At 38.7% G+C, this 16932-nt stretch overlaps 2 protein-coding genes across 2 annotated transcripts; both read right to left on the reverse strand.

Moving 5' to 3' along the window:
* Positions 1–1497: 1497 nt before the first annotated feature.
* Positions 1498–5086, reverse strand: LOC145911058 (tRNA (cytidine(32)/guanosine(34)-2'-O)-methyltransferase-like). Its single transcript, XM_082998300.1, has 8 exons — positions 4806–5086; positions 4311–4416; positions 3894–3972; positions 3638–3690; positions 3504–3567; positions 3315–3407; positions 2861–3048; positions 1498–2567 (listed from the first exon to the last, which is right to left on the reverse strand). The coding sequence occupies exons 1-8, from the start codon at positions 4997–4999 to the stop codon at positions 2283–2285; spliced, it is 1062 nt and encodes a 353-aa protein (XP_082854426.1). The 5' UTR covers positions 5000–5086; the 3' UTR covers positions 1498–2282.
* An 858-nt stretch (positions 5087–5944) lies between these two features.
* On the reverse strand, positions 5945–13073 carry LOC145910636 (sodium-dependent phosphate transport protein 2B-like). Its single transcript, XM_082997826.1, has 10 exons — positions 13021–13073; positions 11465–11542; positions 10815–10958; positions 9723–9869; positions 9115–9226; positions 8604–8760; positions 8035–8139; positions 7753–7804; positions 7381–7587; positions 5945–7161 (listed from the first exon to the last, which is right to left on the reverse strand). Exons 1-10 carry the CDS (start codon positions 13040–13042, stop codon positions 6452–6454), a joined length of 1734 nt encoding a protein of 577 aa, XP_082853952.1. The 5' UTR covers positions 13043–13073; the 3' UTR covers positions 5945–6451.
* Between the last annotated feature and the right edge of the window lie 3859 nt (positions 13074–16932).

Here is a 16932-nt window from a genome sequence, read left to right on the forward strand (position 1 = left end):
ACCGGTTGTTTTGTCTCCCAATGGTCGACGCCTTTCCGCTAAAAAAAAACAAAGCGACGCTTGCACGAAGCGTAATTGACCTACCAGCAAATTGCTCCGCAGTGATTTGTGATCTGCGTGGACAAAGATTTTCTACATCGATCGTTGTTTTATCGTCAGCATATACGCTGTGGGTCTGTTGGCGTTTACACTTGGGAAGTTTGGCCAGGAAGGGCCTTCGTTGTTTGTCTCGCTTCCGGGAAATGTCCCACTAAAATGTTTGCTGGTTTACTTTGATATGTTGTGGTGTGATGAAGGCTTACAGCGACTGCGGATTGTTTGTTTAAGTTGCGTTTTGATATTTTGTGCTTTTTTCCGCATTGTCAACATACTTCGTATAGATAAAATTTATTCCTCGCAAAACGTTGAAGTTTTTTTCAACAACCATTTTTCTCAGTAACACGCGGTTGAAAATTTTCAAAACCATTTACGTTCCTATTTTGCGCTTACTTTTTGCGGAAATAACCACCGCTTCAATAGAAATAGGATGCCAGAGCTATGCTAATCTTACAGCAGAGCAAACGTTTCGAACACTGCAATCTGGCTTTTCTTTTTTGTATAGTTAACCGCAAGTTTTTCCTACCTAAGAGATAAGACGGTTTCACTAAAATGGGGCGGAAATAAGCATAGTGTGACATGCGTGCGTAGGTATGAAAAGAAGCCAAAAGCAACTGACAATATGTACTTAATTTGCATGGTTTCATACTCAAACCAAGCACAGATTTGATGTAAGCAGGTGTTTTGTTATCACAGATAGAAATCAAATAATCCCGCGCCAGATCTTTTGAATCTTCCCCCCGCGCCGCTAGCTTATCACGTGACTCGAAATTAAACAAATGCGACGCGTTCTAATAACAAAGTTTGCGTTAGTGGAACGTCCAACAATGCCCGCTCGTAAAAGTTGAACAATGCGGCCGCCGGATCGTCTGTTTTTGAGAAAATGCCGTTCAGTTATGATGCGTAAAATCACACAATACCAAGCGGACACCTTGTAGCGAACAACATTCACTTTGATGTGATAACGTTTTGCGTGGGGCTTTTTCGCAATAGAAATATATTCCGTGAAAACCCACTTCGTCGCCACTACGTTACGGTTGTTTCCCGCCTAATCTTTACATGGTGTAACGCACCATAATAAGAAATATACCAAATGATTTGATTTTTAAATAATATGACACTTGATAACTCCCGAAAGCACGGCAAATGTTTTGCAAAAATTAGTTTGCACGGTCGAAAAAGATAATAGCCCTTAACCCAGTTCTTATAAACGCGGATTTTTTGTCACGCCCCTCCCGAAAGTGCATGTCCTATTATCTACCTGTATTATAATCTGTACTCTCCACCAGATCCTTTCTCCACATTTAGAAGCAAATATTGCAAACGCTGTGACCAAGGCTTAAAGTGTACTTTTTCCGTTAAAGACATTGCTTTTATTTTGTTTCAAAACGCGTTGTTCTTTCAATGAAACTGACAATGCCTAATGTTGGGCAAAATACATATATCAAAAAAAAACACGATCATAACAAAACAAACGACCTGTATGGCTTTTCTTATAAATCTTGTCGAAAAACGCAGACACCAAGTCTTTGTTATCCATAAGATTGTCAGGTGATTCTGATACTTCGTGAAAGGGTAAAAAAAATTGACATTTGTCGTAAAATTTCTGTAAATGTTGAAGCAACATCAAACTGTCCGGCTTGCAGAACAACCGGAGCTATTCGCAGTGTTAAGACATCCCAAAAATTGGGGGCAGCCCATGCAAACAAGGGTTGTTGGCGACGACGCCAGACTCCGCACATCACACAACATCAGACCGCCACTTTGATAATGCTCGTCTGTGGCGTCACTAAGTCATTGTTGACTGCTTGTGACGTAATCAAGGTGCAAACTAGACTGGAGACTGAGGGATACGAAAGGGCGTTAATTTCTCACAGTCGACTATTAAGTTTAGCGATTACGATACGACCTTAAACAAAAGGGGATAAACGATTACAGAAGCTTTGCTGTGGATTTCAGGGCGGGAGCAATTGGTTGAGCTTGCGTGAACAGTTTGAAAAACTGCCGATGGCGTCATTGTGTATAAGCGTGGCGCAACGTTATGCTGAACCATACGTCTTTGTTAAATTAGTATCAGTTGTTTATGGTACCGCACCTCAGTATTTTAACACCTTTATGACGTGACAACAGTCATAAAATACATCAAACGATGGATGTGAAAAATTGCGCAGCAGATCCACGAAAATTTAGCTTTCTCCTTTTACATTTGCAGAAGATGTCTTTGCTGTTGTGGAAACAGCTTCCAGTTGCTTGGACAGCTCGTGTGTTTTATCATGTGAACTACTTTCGGCGTCCAGATTTTTCGTCGCACCTCTTTCTGTCAATGACAAAGTGCTCGATGCTGCCACCGCGCGGTCATTAGGTTGTGTTACGAGTTGCGAGTTCGCCTTGAGATGGCAGGCGTGTTGGTACGGCGGGTTTATGGGTCCCTGGGTGGGCGGTAAATATTTGTATTCCTTGCCGCCTTCAAGCTGCAAAGTGAAAAACAGTTATAATCGAACATTTCTTTACTATAGCCGAATTATTTTTCCCTATTACAGGTCTAGAAAAGCTTGGCTTTCACATTTTTCATAACATTAAACAAAACTACGTACTTCGCACCAGAAAATTTCATTTAATGAGGAAATAAGATGTATTGACCAGTAAGAAATAAAATGGCATTTAAGAGACATTTCTCTACAGCTATACAATCCCCAGGATATCTTCCTATTTAATTCAATTATATTTTTCCATTCTTTTAATTTTTACGCTTTCACATTACTACCTGCAAAGGATAAGTCACATCAGAATCATATCCACTTAAGTCACCACAGGCTAGGAATGGAGCTATGACATGGTTGGGGCCTTCCAGTTGGTTGTTATACAGGTCATAATCCATGTCCAGTAAAGGATTTGACATGTTGGGAATGTAATCCTCAGGTGGATTGTATTCCTCACACACAACAAACGCCTCTGTGGAGTTATGTACATCATGTACTTGTAATTCGTTGATACTTGCTATTACAATGGTAAAAATAAAATAATGAACTATAAATTCTCTAAAGAGTGCCAAACCAAGAGAATTTAGTTTATAAATTCTCTGTATTTGTCACATAATGTACATGTATGCTCAAGGACTAGCATGGTCTACATTCAAGCATTTGCATTTGGAATTTTCTAGCAATAGAAATGTACACACAGCTATGATGGTGATGGCAAGGGTCAACCCGCGAACCTACCAATGCTTGAGTTTCTGGAGCTTCTGGGTTTAGCGCAGGTCACCTTATCAAAAAATAGTCTCAGCTGTGCATAAAGCAATGACACATCTTTTCCTGCACAAAAAGCACCCATAAATTAAATGATAGTTTAATAATAGAAAAACACACAAGTTTGCCAAGGGTTTGGTAGAATTGAGTTTAGTGCTTTACCTCTGAAGATTTTGGCAACAAACGTTCCCCCTTTCTTAAGTACATGAGTGGTGATGTTCAGTGCCTGGAAATCATACAATAAGCACGTTAGTTTATGCTGTTACAAAACACAATACAATGCAAGTTTCACTTACTGCCAAAAGAAGCTGAGCTTGTATATATTCATCAATATCATGCAATCCAGTCACTAAAACATGTTTTCATTACATTTTAAACAAAGTGTTTTGGGGCTGCTGGGCATATTTACCACCATTTAAGGCTGGTTGAAACAAATTTATTACTGGAACTTTTTACTAATTAAGGAACCACAACATATTACTGCCAATCACAACATATATATATTTTGAAAAGTAAATAAGCACATAATAAAACACAAATAGATGCATTTACCATCTGGTGCCCCATCACACACTACTAGATCGGCAGATTCACCTTCAAAGTGAGAAATGATACTTTCTGCCGTCGAAACCTGAACATATTAGAAGCTACATTAAGGCAGGTTTACAGATTTTGCATCTCAGGTATTGTAGCCGAGTGGTTCAGTCACCTTTTCCTGACAAAACAGCGTAAGATCTGAAAAATCAAGCTCCCGGTAAGGTTTGAACATACGACCCTGGGCTAACCCGGCCCAGTGCTCTACCAACTGAGCTACAGGAGCTCAGCAGTTTCACAGGGTATATTGCAAATTTTCCAAATGTTTATTTCCATTTTCGTTTGAAACAAAAGACACTATGAGATAATTCATGCCCACATATTTAAACTACTTTATGATTGTTACCTAGTGTTAAAATCATAACTGTTTCTTACCTTAGTTATATCTCCCTGGATTTGTATCACTCCTGGTAACGGTGCCATGGCTTGCAAATCAACTGCCACTATCTTGGCATCATTATTATCACTGATGTCAGGTTTTCTGCGGAAAATACATTGATATTTACAATTAAATTAGCATCTTATGTAAAATCTAATTCTGTCTGGGTGTTTAGGAGAGAGCCCAGTGAAATGTAAAAGTGCTTTAACTCATTCATCAAGTCAAATTTTTTTAATAATTTGGACGCTCCCTAGCTTTTTAAACATTTATCTTGTTTGCAAAGAAATTCAGGTTTGCTAACCAATAAATTTAATGCATCTTCCTTTGCTTTGCTACTCAAGACAACAATATGAAAGGGGTTGCAACGAATTGATGATTGTTGTCCAAAATAGTAGAAACCTCAAATTACACCACGTACAATTAAGTTTTGGAAATTTGGTTGTACAGCTAATGTGTTACACACCACCAAAAGAACTTTTAATTTTTCTTGCCTTAGTTTTCTTGTTAAAACCTGGCTCCAGCTTCCAGGAGCTGCACACAAATCTACAACTTTTCGAACACCTCCATGAAACAAGTTGAATTCCTCGTCCAAATGCAAAAGTTTGAAGGCGCTTCGTGCTCTCCATCCTTCCTCTTTTGCCAAACGATAATAAATGTCACGTTTGTCTTTGGATGAACGACCCATGATGCGTGGTTGGGTTTTCAGAGCAAAACACTCGAACTTTTTAGAGCATATAATATAATTTAAAAACACAAACAATTGTCAAATTGTTTTCTTTTTCAGACAACGTGGATAAACTGTCCCTCATGGTACTTCCCCTTCAAAGAAATCATAGTCATGCTCAACGGAAAATATTTGTACGAAGTTAGAAACGCTAAAGTCTTTCTATGATCATTAAATACCAACTTATAGGTATTGGCGGCATCTAACTGAAAAAGGTCAAAACGGCTGTATTACCGGTAGCCAATAGATCTGCATAAAACAACAAAGATTTTTTTCACTGTTGTGGTTTTTAATATTTTTTAACAACAGAAAAAATATTTAGTGGACCGGAGTGGATCTGGTAAAAAAATTCTTGTACAAACATTTGTGCATTTTCTGCAACATTGCAAATCTCAGTGAACAAGAACGGATATAAAATAACACACCGAAATGGACATGTATTTAGATTTTGCACAAATAAATGTAATCTGCAAATATAAAGTTTTGCAAAAAGGTTTGTAAAATTTTGCAGAAACAAGTTATAGGTAGCCTATACAAACGGTCGTACTGGAGAAACCTGCCAAGTAGCCCAGAGTATTTTCCCAAAAATGTTTAAGCGGGAAAGAAGCCGAAACATAGACACTTTCGAAGTCGCAGTAACAGCAAAACAAATTTATTATCAAATGAATTAAAAATAATTAGAGCAATGGTGCTCAGACATTAGGTCGGCATATCCTCTTATATTTTGTCTCTACACTTTTTGTGGATTGATTAGTATTTTAGCGTCTTGCGTATATAGTTATTTTGGCTGTTACTTTAAACTCACTATTTTTCAAAACTTCATATCACACCTTCACCGATAACACTATTTTCTGAAAAGTAAGTCGAAAAACAGGCAGTTAAAATTTAATGCAACAAACACCGCTACAATGTGCAGGCAAAACACAGGGAAAACACACTAAAATACAGAAGCAGAATAAACACTTAGGCAACAATAACACGTCATGTTTTGGCGGTATTAAAAATACACTATATGCAGTATTTATTCAATTTATTAATTCTGTATGGTTCGGAATACAGACCCGTGAGTATTTCTTGTGACATTTGGACATGTAATCCACTAACCTGTAGTATCAGTAGGCTAAATAAAAAGTTATAAACATAGTACGTTTGTAAACAACAATGGTACGTTTCTATCAAGCAAAACATTAATTCTGCGAGAATCCGGTCCTCGGTAAGGCATCATAGTCTTTTTATCCGCGTCATCAAATTACTGTAATAAGTATGTGTTTTACAGAAACAATAATGTCAGCAGAATTATTCGAAAAGTGGATTTCGCTTATGTGCTGTAAGCAACATCAGTTTCTGTGACAATAAAATGAATATGCATTTACAAAACTGTGAACTTTCTGGGAGTTATCGGGATGGATTGCTTCATACTATGGACGTTCTCTTTTCCTGGTTGACTCCAGGATTACTGTGCACCTCATTATCATCCTCATCCATGTAGGTGCCACATCTTTCGCAGCATTTCCTACACATCTTAGAGTGGATACAGCAAATGCTAAAGACTTTGTCGTAGGGAGCCAACGACCGCATTGGAAGCGGCAAAAACTTCCAATTTCGAAGGACGGGTGGGAGGAACTGCGGGAGATAAGCCTGAAAAATCTTTACTGTGACCACAAAAAGCGCGATCACGCCCACAAATATCATGACCGCTCCCATAGCCCAGATGTGAGCTATGGAAAGACCAAGGATAGTAGTCGGGATGATGAAGAAAACCATAAGGAGGTAAACAACTGCAAACCACCTGTACTTGGCGGTCGTGTTCCCGAGCATTTTAGCTCCCTTGATTGGGATTCTCCTCATAAAGGGAACGGGATACCAGATCACTATGCCGAAGATATTGAAAAAGAAGTGACAAAAGGCGATTTGCAGCGTGTTTTTTAACGCTTCGCCGTCTTGCGCAAGTGCTGCCAGTAGTGATGTCGTGGTTGTCCCAATGTTGGCTCCGAGTGTTAGAGGGTACATTCGTTTCAAGCTGATCACGCCGATTCCAACAAGCGGCGTCATAGTGGATGTGAAGACTGAACTACTTTGAACGATGAACGTTAAGCCAGCGCCAACCACAATAGCAAGGTACCCTGTTTCAAACAATCAGTGGTAAGTATATCGCTGAAGGAACCAATCGGTGCTCCTTTACGTACATGTTCCCAAACAACCATGAACATACACACTGTAGTTTACTAGGCCTTTAATACCTATATATCATAAACTCTTTCAAACTTTTCATATTTTTGATGTACGATGTTAAGGAGCTATTGGTTACAGTAATTGAACAAATAACAACCGAATGCTTGTACCTGCAACCCATTTAAAAGGTCTCCTGATGTCTGTATTAATGACTTTCTTTATGGTGCGAGCGATGCTGCCCTTCATCATGGAGTGGAGCAACTTGACCATGGCCAAGAGACAGATACATAGAAGGATAAGTGAGATTATGAGAAGAATTGCCCCAACTCCGCCGTCATCAAGACCGGTGTCGGCGAAGAGAAAGTGGTCTGTCCTGCCTGGAAGAAAACTTACAGTCTTATTTGAAAGGCCTGAGTTGGCAAAGCGATGAACCAAAATTTTTTTGCGTTCTGTTATATGTTTTTGACGTTCCTGTTGATCCTATAACGGATCATAACATCATTATGGCGCAAGAGAAAAAAAAAATTAAAACTTGTACTTACATTGAACCTTTACAGTTTTATCCAGTGTAGAGTTGTAATCTTTGCAAATAACCTGCAGAAAAAAGTTTTATGATACTTGGATGGAAAGGAGTGGGATTATTGGAATACATTCACGGGCAAACAATCAAAAGAATGGGCAAAAATGTTGCTATGCTCGCCCAAGACTTAATGGTTATCACTCAAAACGGCAAAGAAAGTTTGACAATAAAACTATTCTTTGCCGTAACTCCCTAAACGATTACTGAAGAAAGCAGTCCGCACAACCCAGTCGTGGTGACTTACCGTGACCATGGAGGCGTTTTCGCTCACGGTTTCGTTCTTGGCCACAAGCTTTATGATAGTCTTGTTTACTTGAACGATTCTTTTCGTCAGGGGATCGGTGATAACCTGTCATAGTAAAACAAGTCTTTTGTGTTTTCGCATGAAATATTCCAGGAACTCTAGTTTGGAGGAATGTTCATGCTTGTTTGGTGTTACATTATAAACATGCCGCATCAGTCTTATATAAGTCTTTGGAATGAAATAACCTGGAGAGAAATTCTTTCAGTAGATTTACACAAGAAGCGAGGGGTATTCACGAAAGCTTGTGTATTTTAGAAAAAAATAGTCAGTTAACCGAACGAGGGCCAAACAAGGTTGTTGTGAATATGGTATGAGATTTTGATTATATGAAAATGAACTGTCATTACTTGTACGGTTCGGTTAAAATAATTGTTACTCTGTTAACTCCAATGCTCACTGGCCAACCATGGAGTAAATGATGCGTCCACCACCCGTGTTGAGTTAACATGCAGTAGGAAAACCAACAACGCAATGGCTATCTCTACAAAATCTACATAAGGTTGTGTAACCTTCAGGATCTTGGGAGGCTTCACATCTGTTCCCCCAATCGGCGCGACGATGGCTGCAGTCATTTTCTCCAACATCCCTGAGGCAGCTTCAATAGGCAGAAGAATGAGTACCGATAGAAGGTTGAAGATGTCATGGACTGTGGCGCCAGCAAAGGCACTGCAAAATACAATAGGTCGCGAATTTTGTTTAGTTTTTCTCATGTTTGGCTGGAAACAAAACACTTATAATCTCAGTCCTGTAAGTATGCTGTACAATATTATTGATTATAAATAAAAGCTAATCCTATAATTGAAACTACATTTTTGACTTCACCCTGGCTTCGCAACCAAAGCATTGCAGCAAGCTGGATCAGCCACTTTTCCCGATAATTGAAATTTTACACAAAAAGATGAAACATATTTGAATAAATCCAAATTGATTTCCAATAAAATGTAGTGATTTATTCTATATCTGATAACGTGGATAGTTTTTTTGACAAATGTAGTTCCCGGAAATTAACGTTGGTCTTACCGGCGGAACTGCACAACATCAAGTGATTGTGACAGAGATACGATTGTGTTGGTCACCGAAGTTCCGATGTTGGCTCCCATCACAATTGGGATTGCAGCGTGAACTTTGATGACTGCAAAAAATGCCGGAGTTGAGCAACAAAAAAGTTTCTCTTAAATTAAAAATCGTGCTGTCGGTTGTGGGCAGGCCCTTGTTGTTGTAAATTTGCCTGTATGTTGTGTAATTAAAGTTTTCCCTTGAAATCTACTGGACGTGCCCAAATGTTTGACAAAGGAAGATATTTTTAGTGCTGATTTATGGAATTGCAGCCGTGCCGCCACGACTCACTAATCTGCAGACTTCAGCAAACACAAACCTCATGTACTTTGCCCACTCCAGACAAAGGGCGTGTACTAAACCTCACTGCTACAGGCGGAGATACGAAACTACAAGGTCTTAGAAAGGAACGTTGCCACTTTGAAAACACTCTGGAAAAACCCAGTGCTCAAAATATCATTTGGAATTTTTGGTCGATTAAATCGTAGCAATTTTAAAGACACAATGACAAAGATCGTGACTCCTGATCCAAAGTCATTCAAATATAATGAAATTTACGTCACAGAGCTTACTGCCTGCTCCGACCATCGTTGTGACGATGGAAGTTGACGTAGAGGAACTTTGAACTAGTACAGTCACCAGGATCCCTATGATGAGCCCAGCTACCGGGTTTCCTAGAATCGAATCGTTGCGGAAAATTTCTCCAGCCGTCTTTCCAGCTGTAAACAATGAGTGAAATTAATAAAACGTGGAGCCTTCATGAGGAAAACAGGGTTTATACTCAGCACGTTTATCCATGTATTATAATTATATTTCCTTTTACTGTGAAGCTTAAACTACTAAAACCAAGCTTGTGAAATGGTTTGGGAGTTCAGGGAGTAATGTTAGCGCAAACGAACAAAATGGATTCTTTTATGTGTGCAAAAAAGCCATATTATTGTAAAGCTGCAGTGTCACTCAACAGCTGCACTGATGAGACCTTACAGGTCGAAACAGTGCGTATACACACCCTGTCTGCGGATTCTTTTATGTTGTGCGTGTTGTTACTTGTTAAAGCTGTTTAGTTTACACACCACAAAATAGTTTCGTCCTTGGTTTAAAAATATGTTGTTTTAAGTCATTTAACTGCGGACACATTCAATCTACACACACAATATCAAAACATAGGTATCTTTAAACAAAAGTGTGTGTCTTTTACTCTGCTGGTACAACGGATTTATTATTATTTCTATTCCGGGTTAAAATCAGTCTCAGTTTTTAGTATTTGAAGTTATAATTCTTATTGCATGATATAATATACCATACCGGGCTTACTGCTAAGATTTATGCCTATTATTGCGAGCGGTTTATTAGAAAATACAAACGTGCTTATATCTGAGAAGGGTGCTCATTTTGGACTTGTGTGCTTAGTTTTTCATTAAATACAGATTATAATGCGTTTTTGGACTGACCCGCTTGGAAAAAAGAAAACAATTCTTTTTTTCACAAAAAAGACGTTTTTGCCTCCATCCAAAAAAATGAAGGTTATTATTCAATTCACTCCACCAAACCAGGCAAAATTCCTGAAATAAATGAAATTTTGTCCTCAAATAAATCAAACACTGGCCTGATGGTAACCCTAATTAAATTCTTGAAACCTTTTTCGTTGAGTTATACAAACGTACCAAGAATCTGAAAGGAAGATCCCATAAGACTGAGTGAACAGACGAACAGGTAGAGGCATCCCAGAACAAGAACAATCTTAACGAAGATGACGGAGAGGAAACTTACCCTTCGTTTCGGACTCATTTCCGACCATTTCTCGAATTCTGAAATTAGGAAAATTCAGATCAAAATGTATGGAATGTGTCGAAGGTCTTGGTTTGGGGGTGCAAGCCCATAAAAAAAGCAATTTCCTTGTTTAGCCATTGCTAGATTTATATAATAATAATAATAATAACAAGAGAAATAGTTTGTTACAGTAGTAACAAAGGAAAAAATATGTCAATTTTAATTGAAATTTATTGTGAAAAGGTTTGCCAATGATATATATGCAGCCGTAATGATCATTGGTTGCTTCAGACAGTATTGTAGACTGTTTCTACTACTTGTATAAGGTCTCATCTGCGCAACTGGTGATTGTGGCACTGGACTAGCATGGCAGGCACAGGAATTTGCACTGGGTACAAAACAACAGAGACGAACGAATGTGGACATAGTTTCGCAATAATTTTGACGAAAGTACGGACGAAGCTATTTGTCGATAAAGTTATAAATAGAGTCATATACTGGACCAGTAACACTTAACAGCCTGAGGATACGATGTGATACAAACCTCCATCGTCCTCGGGAATTGCCCAAGGGTCAACTTCTTTCTTAGTTTGCTCAGCGTCTCCATTGGCAACAGCTAATTCTGTCGGAATCGAAACATATTATTAACTGCGAATATTGTTCGCTTGTTTAGCCGCGGGGCAGATCTCATTAAAAGTGTAATACACAAATACCCGGTTACCACCCACAAACGTTTAATTATCAATGTTTATTCAAACGGCTCTTATTATAATAGAGATCCTACGTGAGAATGGAGCCGTCTAGGTGCCACGATGTGCCCCTGTTAAGGTCTTACTTTTTTGGCAAAGTTTTTGTCCAAGATATACGTGTCGAAAATAAACACAATATTTACAGTATTTTGTTTTTCAAACAAGTCGGACTTGCGGGTTCAAAAAATTAACACAAACATTTCAATGCAATTTGTACAAGGGATGGGGCGTGGTTTGACCAATCGTTCGGCCAGCCCATGTAAACTTATAACGAAGCAAAATCTTTGCAAAGCTTTGGGCAAACGCAGAATTAATTGACTTTGCAATCTGCTTAATCGTTATGTTTGTAACTTGGCTAGAATGTTCAACTACTTGAGATGTTGCATTTGTTGCCTGTGTAATTGGATACAGGCTACAAAATAGTCCAATAAACTGAATAAACATTCATTGATTCGGAGTGATAGCTAAAAGATTATGTGAGAATATTTACAATTGAATTTAACACGAGATTTAATCGCATTCGATATGGGGCGAATGCCGAAATGAATGGTTGAGATCATAGGCGTCGTTTTTTTAACGTTTTGTAAAATATTAAGGGTGACTTTTCCAGGTTTTAAAAATACGTAAAAAAACATTTGGTCAGTCGTATCGCCCTAAACATATAGGCAAAAGACGCGAATTCCGTTTCGTGTCACTTTGTTTTTACATCAAATCATGTTTTTGTAGAACTAAGTTTTAAACACTTCAATTACGGACCACCTTACTGAAAGCGGCACATTTTTGTTTCAATCAGCCTATTGCAGATTTAGTAATTATGAAGTGATATACATATCTATTACGCAACAATGCTGATTCTTACCATTATATCACAACAACTGCTGCGTTGGGAAACAATCAAAGAGACACTTGTGTTTATCCTGATTGTGACGGTAATAATACAGGTTGTTTAAAACTAGCTTAACGCATAGTACAATGTATGTGGTTTTTCTAACAATAATTTTTAATTTAAACGAAATCCAGGGGTGACAACACATGCATTGTCACCCCTGTTGGTTTGTGAGGAGTGACATGTCACCCCAGTCACCCCTAAATCGACGCCTATGGTTGATATTAAACACCAATTTGAATATTCCCATTTACGATGCAACAAATACTAATATATTACCAAACAACGAGGCTATTAATTTAAAGACGTCTTGACCTTCCTTTTAAAGTAAATGGGTATAAATGACAACATTTATAAATATGGGAACTTTTTGAAACGCGAAATAAAATGCGCGAATCTGATAAAGTTACCGTGCAGTTCAGTAGCGAAGCCACGTTTAAAAGTACAAACAACATTTCTACCTACCTAAATTACGTTGATCTGCCATCGTCAAGATTTTGATTCTTTCGAGTTTTTCTATACCTGGTAACAAATCAACACTTGAGAAAAATCTGTCCTAGGACGCGATTCACACCATTAAGGCCGAAACACAAACCTTTAAGACCGAATTATGACGTGCCATACACTGGGCACATATCGTTGCACACCACACACACCACACACACCTCATAAGATTTCGCGTTGACTCATTGGATTTTCCAACTTTCTTTACGATAAAACTTGCGGTTTCAGATTGCTTTTAGGAGCTAGGTTTTTCGTGTAACGATTGTTTTTTTTTTCAAAAAGAAAACAGATTATGCGGAACGTGAATAAGGAGCAGTGTTACATTTTACACATGCGAAATTGGCAAATTTGGGCAAACAAAAAAAGAGCTTGAATTTTCTGTGAGTCTTGAGTAAAACGTTCAGACAGAGCTAAAATTCATGTTCCTGTGTAATTAAAAAAGAATACATGATGCTAAATGAGGGCGTTATGCGTAACGGTGTGGAATTTCGCCGTTATTGAGTTAATTGAGCCTTAAACATCAGCCCGCAATTCACACACCACCGACCAATTCACATCGCAACTTGTAGCTGCGTTTTTGCCACAAGTTCTGTTTGATGGGTGTTGGGGAAAATAGTTGCTTCCGTAAAAAATGCTGTGTCCGGTTAAAATTCATTGGGCAGCAACTTTCGTGTTACACGTTTTGTTCGGCTCAATACCCTGTCAACCATGACAGGTTTTGTTCCAACGATACTGTGCTGGCAGAACAGCATGACGTCACAGTGACCGCGAGAATCGCGACACGCGATTTAGGCCATTTTTATCACCCACAAGATGCCACAAAGACGTGTTCGCTGACTAAAAAAAAATTTCTGACTCGAAACCGTAGGAGAACGTGGTCCAGTGGAGTTTCGGTAGATGTTTACAAATAATTCTGTCTACTTATATGCTCATAAACAAATCATTTTCTTCCAGGTTGCAAATTACCTGTATGTCTAATGTTGTTGAATACAATAGGCCGGCATTGAGATCGCTTTAAAACACTTACGTAGTTAACATTACCTCGTGCCCGACGAGCAAATCGCGTTTGAATAAAGCTAACCGTGCGCACAAAAAAATGAAAAATGAAATTCGTTCTTCGAGATGAATCATAAAAATATCGAATTCCACCCAAAACGCGTCAATAGTTGTCTCTCGCATCCCCATTCACACAAATCAACTTCTTTTTACCTTCACAAACCGAGCTACTCTTGCCAGCAATTTAATGAGGAACGGCTTATGACCGATTCAAATCCTTTCTCGCTTCTTTTTCTTTGTTTCTTCGCTTTGGAAAAACAAAATCCCAACGCGTTGCTAGTTTCGTGGTTGGGGCGTGATCACCGCGTGTTGTGCTTACTTGGGAGAGCAAGTATAGTGAGGGAGTTTCCGCGCAAATTTGATCGCTTTGTTTCATAATAACAACTGGAGATGGGAAGTAAGATTGACAAAGCGGATAAACGTGACTTCTTAACAGAGTTTGCCGCCTATGTTTAAACAAAAATAAGAACGTCTCAAAAGGGAAACGATTTACCATCAATGATGCCGCACTTTACAGAAGATTCAACATTTTTGCAGTCACAAATAAGGACAACTTAGGGGAATAGGCACGGTATGGTAATCACTGCATATAAAGCAGCAATTGTTCCGGGGGGAGGGGTATCCAGCATGGGGCTATAAAGATTTCTATTATATTTGTTACTCCGTATTCAGCATCTCGTTGAAAAGTTAATGAGACTGGAGAGAATCCACAGTTGTGTTTACTGGTCTCATTGAGTTTGCTGTTGTTAGTTCTGGTTCGCAATTTCAATTGAAGGGGTTATTTTGATATTTGCGAACAACAAATTTGTTTGTTATTGTAGGCATATCGAGCAATCTTGTGGGGGTGAACACTTGCATCATCATCTAACGGTTAACAGCTCGATATTATACAGTCACCTGAGCACAGCCACCAGTATATATGTCTACCATTTAGAACAGGACTTGGACACAAAACAAGCGATTGTACGTTGTAATCAGGCGCTTGATTGATGTTGGTTGCATCATCCTTGTTAGAAACGTTGGAACCTGAAAAATGTACGGACGTCCCAAAGAGTTGCTCATTGTTATGCCAAGTTTAAGGCGGACGTTTTTTAAATTTCGCTGCCAATTTAAGGGCTATTCGTACACGCAGCGGGCACGTGGAGCACCATACAGGCTGGCAAAAAAATCTGAAAAGAAAAAAATGTGGGGTCACGTCATTAGTTCTCTCACGCCTTTGTGACGTCACATGCACACGACGTGCACGGAGAATACGTTTGGCCCAAGATTGGTCTATTGAGCAATGAAGTGGCCATCGGGCAATTCCTTTGAGGGGAAACCAAACATTTCCTTAATTAGCAAATACAAGTTTCAGGCACCAACCGTGAGTTAGTAACAGAATTCTTTGAGAACATCATAGTGGAAATATGGCAAATAAAAATAACATGTTATACCATTGTATGCGGGCGAACAGTAAATATTGCTGCATTTATTTTTTGGTTGAAAGCCAAATATTGTTTGTACACAAGTTTTTCTTTGTCTGAGGCGTTACAGTATCCGTGCTTGACTGGACAGAGGACCTTTCAGGGAAATCCCTAGCATTTGTATTGTAGTGGAATGAAGAAAAATTTTGAACTTACTACCTTTTTGTTACAATATTATCTTTTTATAGAAGCAAGAGTCCAAACAAATGATGAATTCGTGCATGAAGAAAAGATGATGTGATACGTATGACCTATGCAAAGGAGGACTGTTCATTCTCTGTGCGTTTATACAAATCAGTTTTCAGTTTTTTTAAGTATTTAAATTGCTTGTACAGGTGTGTTTAGTGTTACTATACCACTTTTTTTTACCTTTTTATACGCTTGAAAGCAAAACAAAAAATAGAACACAAATCCAGAGTGTCTTTTTCCAACCATGAAAATTTATAGTCGTGACAATCTCGGCTCTCTAGGTTAAATTGCAATCGGTTTATAATTGTATTTCGTGAGTATTTCGTGAGAAGCATGAAATGTTAAAGTCTGACGCAAAATCTTATGTAATAGTGACGTCACAGATACGTGATACGTTTAGAGGTCGAAGATGACACGCGTGGAGTTGTATTAGCCCAGCAGGCTTGCTTTCTTGCGCAATGGGCATGGCCTTGCAAAATGCATGAAAAACCAAATAATTTTTGGGTTTTGGCGAAGTTTGGGACAACACCACATGAATCAGACGCATTTGAAACCAAATTTTATAACAGTGACATGTCTGATCTTGTGGCGCGACCCTGTGTGCAATTGACGTAGAAACTACTTTATTGAAATGTGAATGTGGTTCGCAATTTCAATTGAAGGAGTTATTTTGATATTTGCGAACAACAAATTTCCTTGTTATTGTAGGCATATCAAGCAATCTTGTGGGAGTGAACACTTGCAGCAGCATCTAACGGTTAACAGCTCGATGATTCACTACTGTCACCTGACCTGATCGTCTTTGCCTTGTGGGTTTGTTTAAAACAAATTTGTAAGAAGTATTAAAAAATATGCTACATGCAAATGTATTTTCTGATATTAAAACCAAAACGCATTCAGTGAAAAATGAAAATAAAACGTCATGCACGTATATACGTCTACCATTGGAACACGACTTGGACACAAAACAGACGATTTACGTCATAATCGGACGTCCCAAAGAGTTACTCTTTGTCATGCCAAGTTTAAGGCGTAGGTTTTTCGAATTCCGGTACCTATTTAACGCAGCGGGCATGTGGAGAACCGTACAGACGGCCAAACAAAAGAGTCTGAAAAAAGATGTTGCGTTACGTCATTGGTTCGCTCACGCCACTGTGACGTCACA

The sequence above is a fragment of the Ascidia mentula genome, chromosome 8 (genome assembly GCF_947561715.1).
Source record: "Ascidia mentula chromosome 8, kaAscMent1.1, whole genome shotgun sequence".
Lineage (NCBI taxonomy): Eukaryota > Metazoa > Chordata > Ascidiacea > Phlebobranchia > Ascidiidae > Ascidia > Ascidia mentula.